This window comes from Triturus cristatus, chromosome 3_1, assembly GCF_964204655.1.
Source record: "Triturus cristatus chromosome 3_1, aTriCri1.1, whole genome shotgun sequence".
Lineage (NCBI taxonomy): Eukaryota > Metazoa > Chordata > Amphibia > Caudata > Salamandridae > Triturus > Triturus cristatus.
Genome location: NC_140583.1, coordinates 878,835,152 through 878,842,559, shown reverse-complemented (window position 1 = coordinate 878,842,559; position 7,408 = coordinate 878,835,152). Strand labels below are relative to the sequence as shown.

The following is a 7,408-nucleotide window of genomic DNA, read 5'->3' as shown; positions in this document are numbered from 1 at the left end:
AAAGAACCATGTTTGTGGGTGGAGAGTTGCCACCAATGCAATTCTTTCTAGTCATGGGATAAAGGGGTGGAGTTTGCAACCCTCAAACAGGAAACGGATTACTGGTCAGCTTCATGATTTTTAAAGAAGAAAATGGGAAGCTGTCCGTAGAAAGTACTCTTATGAAATATAAAAGTCACCGCAGTGGGTTGTAGGTTTGATTACATTGTTGTCGAGATCTAAAGAAAAAAAACAGCTTTTTTGTATCTGGAAGACAATATTAAGTGCAATAAGGTGATATATCAAGTGGGAGGCTGCATTTCTGCATTTGGTTGTTCTATGCTTGTAGAGGACGTATACGGTTAGTAGTATAGGTTGTATACTACTCGTCACCATGTATTTTTTGACAGGTGGCCACGCCCCTTTGACCACGCCCCTTTGGTCCGTGTGTCTATATTGGACGTGTTCCAAGTCTGATTTTAATCGGGGTTTTAATCGGTCCTTATAACGTATTGATAAGATTATAGCATTTTATTGTTTTATAGGTCGTTATTTTGTGAATCAAGGCTTATAAAATGATACGGCGATGAAATAAAAAATAAAAATAAAAAAAATAAAAAAAATAAAAAGCGTATAAAACGATAAGTTAGGATTTGTGAATCAAGGCTTATAAAATGATACGGCGATGAAATCAAAAAGCGTATAAAACGATAAGTTAGGATTTGTGAATCAAGGCTTATAAAATGATACGGCGATGAAATCAAAAAGCGTATAAAACGATAAGTTAGGATTTGTGAATCAAGGCTTATAAAATGATACTGCGATGAAATCAAAAACGTATGAATCGACCACGCATGCAGGAGGGTTGCTAAGAAGTGGGGGTAGTGTGAAATACGAGTCTACAAACATACCGCGGGGCGTGTCTAGTATGTTCACAGAGGATATAAGCCAGCATTCCGAGGACCGTGTGTTAAGAAACCCCCGCTTTTTTCCGACAAAGAAAAGCTCGAGCTTTAAGACAACTTTGAGAATGTCTTGCTCTAGCGTGGAAGCGGGGCCCCTTGGAGAAACTATAACAGCGATGCTGAAGGAAGCGGCAAATGCTGCAGACGACGCTGCAGAACTCGACGATAGTGATAAGGAAAATTGCGCGCCAACAACGCCTGCGGGTACTACGTCGGAGATGTCGTCGGCGATGCTGAATAAAAAGCCCGAGACAGACGTCGAGGCATCGGCTATGCCGAATATAAAGCCCGAGACCGGAGCCTGCGAAGAGGCGGTTGGTGGCGTTGCTAAAATGGCGTGCAATACCTCCGATGCTACAGACGGCGGTGGAAGAGCGGAACCAAGTGAAGATGACGAGGGTATTGACCTGCAAGAGCCTGAACCCGAGGACTCCAGCGACTGTACAGAGATGGATTCCGGAGAAGAATCTGTAAACGAAACAGAAAAGTGCGAAGTTGGAAAACGAAAAGTAAGTACGAACCGCAATTTTTCGGCAAATCCTCTGGGGTGTTTAAGAGTGTGATGATGAGGCGTGTAGTTGTGAGGAAGGCTGAGGTCGAAAAACCCCTTTTTTCTTTTTATCAGCAAAAGAGAGGAGGAGGAGCCCCAGGCGACAAAACCGCTAGCACGACTATGGAAGTCACACAGCCATCGCTACGTTTTTCATGTCTCTGCTGCTCAAGACAGAAAAAACTTGCCGTAACGCATAAAAACTGCAGCTGTAAGCGCTTAGACGCAATTGTACAATTTTGTCGTGGTGAAAGTTGGAGCACGGATCGATATCGCGGACTTTTGACAGCGATAGCCGCGATCATAAAATTGTGCTTAAAGGCGGGGTGGTACGACGAATGCGAAGGTTGTAAAATTGACGACCCGAGTCAGTTGCATCACGACTGTCTCACGACGGGTGATGAATATGAAGACAGTTTGATACGGAAACTATGTTACAAGCTGGACCCCTATAAGATTATGGCGACGTTGGGGGCGGTCTATGGCTTGAAAGAAATGTCAGTACCCGAAGATTGTAGTAAGATGATTGCGAATGTTTTAAAGTATATTAAGAGAGTACAGTCCCCATCAGAGCATGTGAAAAGTATGTATGAAGCGGGTGATGAAGACATACGCTTGATAATGAAACAGCATTTGAGAAGGAAGAATTACCGTAGATATTTTAAGATCAAGTATCTTTACAGGAGTTTAAAACCGAGGAACATGACATTTCTTAATGTAGAGTAAATGAAAACATGATGATCTTCGCGATTGCTACTATTATGTATGTGTGTTTTTCCGTTGCAGGAAAGTGTGTTTCGACACATGGTTGAGATCGGCGTGCGACCGAGCGTTAGATGCCTGGAAGACGCTTTTTATTTTCTGATCAGAGCAAAGATGGCGTACCCCAAACCAGTGTTTCGCCCGACCGCGCTATGTCGTAACAAGCGATGTGAAATCATCGAAGAGCTTGAAAAAGAACTGGGTCAGAAACCTAGAGGCTTTTACGACGTTGAAAAGAGCAAAATCTTCTTGGGCGCTGACGACGTGCTCGAAGATTGCATCGACAATTATATCAGGCGGACATTTTGCACCCTAGGAACTACTCTGAATAAGAAACAGTTTTTCAATTTCATGAATACAATATCTGATTTGTTTTGTCGAGCCTTCTTGAAGGGGCGTGGGGAGGATGTAAGAAGACTGGTACCGTTCATAGCTAGCAAAATCCAAATATTGATTCTACGTCACGAGTTTTTGAGAGCATTGTGTTAAATATCTATGTTTTTATCGTTATTATCGTTTATAGCGCTGTACATTCCTATATTACCAGTTTAAATCATACACTGTTTAATTCGTGTGTTATTAAATAATCTACTATTGTAAAATAAACCGGCTTCTAGTTCTGATTATTTGATAAAGAAAAATAATAAAACAAAAGTGAATTAATAGAATAGGGGGGCGGGAGTAGGGGTTGCGGTATTTTAGTTCAAGAAGCGCTACGATGCAGAAGCTTTTCAAAAGAGTTTATTACAACCCCTCGAAAGTTGGTAGTTTTGGCGGTGTAGAAGCCTTGTACAAGGAGAGCAAAATCCACAACGACGGTGTTAAAAGAACACAGGTACGCGACTGGTTATCGGGCGAAGATGCCTACACGCTACATAAGGGGTCGAGAAAGCGCTTTCAAAGACGGCGTGTGATAGTCAGCGGCTTAAATCATCAATGGCAAGCGGACCTTCTAGACGTCCGTGAACATGCCGCGGTTAATGATGGTGTAAAATTTATATTAACGGTGATAGACGTACTGTCAAAGTATGCATTCGCCGTTGGCCTGAAGGAAAAATCGGGGAGCTCGGTCACAAAAGCCTTTGATTACATTTTCAGCAGCGGGAGAATTCCTAAAAAGTTACAAACAGATAGAGGAAAAGAGTTTGAAAACAAGACGCTAAAAGCTCTGCTGAACAAGTATGGTGTAAAACATTTTGTTACAAACAACGAAGTGAAGGCGGCGATTGTAGAAAGATTCAACAGAACTCTCAAGGCACGAATTTGGCGGTATTTTACAGCGTACAACACATTTCGTTATATAGATCGTTTACAAGATTTTATTGAAAGTTACAATCATAGCTATCATAGAACCATTAAGACGTCCCCTGTAGAAGTATCCCCGCAAAATGAGTTGAAAATTTGGAGAACTGTGTACGGGTCCGTGTTCACCAACAACCCTGTTTCAAAAAACACTCTCAAAAAAGGTGATCATGTTAGGGTATCTAGATGCAAGGGGGTATTTCAAAAGGGGTATGAGCAGACTTTTACAGATGAGATCTTTGTGATAGACAAGATTTCCAAGCATTCAGGCGTTACAGTTTTTAACTTAAAAGACTATGCTGGGGAGGAGGTCGAAGGGTGTTTTTACAAAGAAGAGCTGCAAAAAATAAAACAGGATCAAGATCGTGTGTACCGTATTGAGAACGTTTTGGCAAAGAAGGGGCACGGGGCACAAAGACAGTGCCTAGTTAAATGGCGGGGATGGCCTGATAAATTTAATAGTTGGGTCTCTGAGAGTGAATTAAAGGATATACAAAGTCTACAACAGCGGATATAGGCATTTAGGTACCGCGGAAGCGCCATGGAGGTCGGACCTTTTTATCTGACGCTCCCGAGTAACGCGTCTTTGGACACTTTCCCTAATAACAAAATTTCAAATTTTACGGTGAAACTAGCAAAACCTATTCATCTACAAGGAGATTGGGAGGTGGCCCTAACAGAAATTCAGTACCCGCACACGTGGGACACTTTTGAAACAGAGGATGTTAGATTTACGGTGGTACGCAAGAAGGAAAGCGCCCACGAACTTTCTTTCCCGCCGGGGCACTATGACAACATACGAGACATTGTAGAAGTAATGAATAAATCCATTGGTAACATATCGGAACTTGTTGACCTTAGATTAACGTATGAACCACGACTTCGAAAAGTGCAGTTGAGGAATGCTCAAGACTACGGTATTTTGGTGCGTGAAAAACTGGGGAGAGTGTTGGGGCTGACGCCTAACGTTCACCACTCTTCATCAGCGGGGAAAGCCTACACGGATGTACACGGCGGATTTTATATGATGTTTGTATACTGCGACGTGATAGAGCATCAGAGAGTGGGGGATAGCTACGTGCCTCTCCTCCGGTGCGTGGAAATCACAGGCAAGAATAATAGCATGATAAACATCATTTACACCAAAAGAGATTATGTACCGATCAGCAAAAAACATTTTCACACAATAACTTTGGAACTGAAGGACGATTTGAACACTAATATAAGATTTAAAGTGGGTAAAGTCATAGCGAAGCTTCATTTCAGGCCGCGACGTGGTGAAGTGTACTAGAATAATGATTTTACCTGAAAATTACGGCGACGCGTCGCTCTATAGGGATTACTATAGAGCACAAGCCGGCTCAGGCCTCCCGGGGTTCCACGGGGCACCTATTATGTACGGGGCGGGTGTTGGCGGTATATTCAGAAGCCTTTTCAGAAAAGCAGTACCGCTTTTAAGAAGAGGGTTCCAGTTGGTAAAACCGCACGTGAAAACCGCTGCAGCAAATATTGCCCGAGACGTCGCAGGGCACGTTTCGGGGGCGGTGATGAAAAAGTTTACCAAAACGGGTCAAGAAGGCTCAGGTTTAATCTATCTCGAAAGAGGAAGGAAGAGAAAAAGGGGTGTATCACTAAGGGGGCCGCCCGCGTTCCTTCAAAGCGTTGTGAAGCGCCGGCGACCGGCTCAAAAGAGTTCGCTTAAGACCCGGAGAAGACACGGAAAAAAACGAGTCTCTAAGGGCAACATATTTTAAATCGGACCATGGCCTCCGTCCCTTGCGGTTCCCAGGAATGCACAAAGTCAGAGTTGGACCTATTCCAAGTACCACCAACGCAAACCAGCATTGAAAGTTCTCTATATGTCGAAGTACCGCCACTTTCAGCCCTGTCAGACACAGCCCCCTTAGAGTTCTTCATAGCTCGGTCGGATGACTACCTGGACCTTTCAGCTACCCTGATTTATCTGTCGTGCAAAATTACTAACGCAGACGGATCCGATTTGGACGCCGCAGCCCGAGTGGCGTTTTCTCCATACCCCATAGCCTCACTTTTTAACCAACTGGATGTGAGCCTCGGCGACCGGCTCATCAGCCAGTCAAACAACACGTATCCATACAGGGCTTATCTCGAAACGGTACTTAATTATGGGGACCCCACTTTAAAACGCCAACTTTCTGCAGGTCTCTTCTACAGAGACACCGCTGGAGAGCACGAGGACACGACTTTAACCGGTGCTAACGCGGGATTTAAGAGCAGAGCTAGCTTTACAGCCCGAAGTCGTAAAGTGGAACTGATTGGGCAATTACACTGCGATTTATTTTTCCAAGACAAATTAATGCTTAACGGTCTAGATGTGAAGATTAAACTGATTCGAAATAAAGACACTTTTTGCTTAATGAGCGGCGACGCAGAAAATTACAAAGTGCATATCTTAGCGGCGTCACTATTTGTGAAACGTGTCAAAGTGAGCCCGGTGGTGCGTTTAGCTCACGCCGAGACTCTGTTAACCAGTAATGCCAAGTACCCCATCGAAAGAGTGGAGCTCAAAGTGTTCAGCATCCCAGCCGGTGCGCTACTATCGAATACTGAGAATATTTTTTTCGGATTTTTGCCAAGAACTGTAATAGTAGCGCTGGTCGATAACGCAGCATTTAGCGGTGAATATGGCAGAAACCCCTTTAATTTCAAGCATTATAATATATCTCACAGCAGCCTCTCCGTAGACGGCCAAGCTATACCGGCAAAACCATACACGCCGTCATTTGGAACTGGGGGTGTGGCTAGAGAATATTTGGGTGTGCTGCAAGTTGCTGGGAAGTACGCATCAGACCGACCCTTCTTTGTGGATCGTGTAGAGTATTCGAAAGGCTATTCTATGCTGGCTTTCGATCTATGCCCTGACAACGACGTGGGTGGCGGCCATTTTTCGATACAAAAATCAGGCAATGTACGTCTGGAGCTCCGTTTTAGCGCCGCTCTACCGTCTACTATAAACCTTCTGATTTACGCTGTCTTTCAGAATGTTATACAGATTAACCATAGGCGAGAGGTGCTAATCGACTATATGTGATGAATACGTGGCAACTGGAACGTTTTCTCGCCAAAGACGAGACGGCAAAACATTCATTTTTAGGTGTATTCGCAGCTGACACTCTACCAATGTATCTGGGTAATCGCCAGCGACCGCTTCATTTAATAGTTAATACAGACGGTAAAGATCAAAGGGGTCGACACTGGTTAGCAATATTTCTAACGGAAAAGGACTCTGAGTTTTTTGACTCCTATGGCGTGCCACCAAACAGTTATCTGTACCCCAATACCATATGGCAATTTTTAAAAAGAAACACTTCAGGCCTAATAACATTTCATGAAAACCAGATTCAGGATGATGTATCATTTACCTGCGGGGCACATTGTTTGTTTTATTTATTTCATAGATGCCGTGGTGTAGACTTTGAAAGCATTTTAAAAATGTATTCAGCTGATTTGAAGGCAAATGATGCTCTAGTAACAAGGTTTGTGTTGAGGCAATTACGCAGATTGAAAAGAGGCCGTGTAAATAACAGACCGATGCAAAATTGTATTTCATTCACTGATAATATGCATGTTTACAGTGTTTATGATAACTAGCAGACATCCACAAGGTCTATTTTACGCTCTCATTGGACTTTTAAAATCATATTTGTACCGAACATTTTTACTCTGTGATATAAAATGTATCTAAATAAATTGCATGAAAAAAGCCCTTAACTTTACGTGTCGGTCTGACTTTTTTCAGCACCTAGCTGCCACGTTAATGCACAGCTGTTATATTCATCCTGAAATGCTTAGACAGGCTATTGTACGCATA

General features: G+C 43.2%; 1 protein-coding gene across 2 annotated transcripts; it reads left to right on the top strand.

Annotated features, from left to right (window-relative positions):
• The first annotated feature begins 634 nt into the window (after positions 1-634).
• LOC146861232 (uncharacterized) lies at positions 635-2,862 on the top strand. 2 transcript variants are annotated; one of them, XM_085645378.1, is made up of 2 exons: positions 635-1,453; positions 1,570-2,862. In XM_085645378.1, exons 1-2 carry the CDS (start codon positions 803-805, stop codon positions 2,218-2,220), a joined length of 1,302 nt encoding a protein of 433 aa, XP_085501504.1. In that variant the 5' UTR covers positions 635-802; the 3' UTR covers positions 2,221-2,862. The 2 variants fall into 2 exon arrangements, with proteins under 2 accessions (XP_085501504.1, XP_085501505.1); XM_085645379.1 differs by having other exon boundaries at positions 644-1,453; positions 2,281-2,862.
• Positions 2,863-7,408: the final 4,546 nt, after the last annotated feature.

What these genes read in the sequence shown, in the direction of transcription:
- LOC146861232 (XM_085645378.1), top strand. Translation starts at nt 803, where the DNA reads ATGAAATCAAAAACGTATGAATCGACCACGCATGCAGGAGGGTTGCTA. An exon ending in GCGAAGTTGGAAAACGAAAA is followed by an intron (nt 1,454 to 1,569) that starts GTAAGTACGAAC and finishes TCTTTTTATCAG; the next exon opens with CAAAAGAGAGGAGGAGGAGC.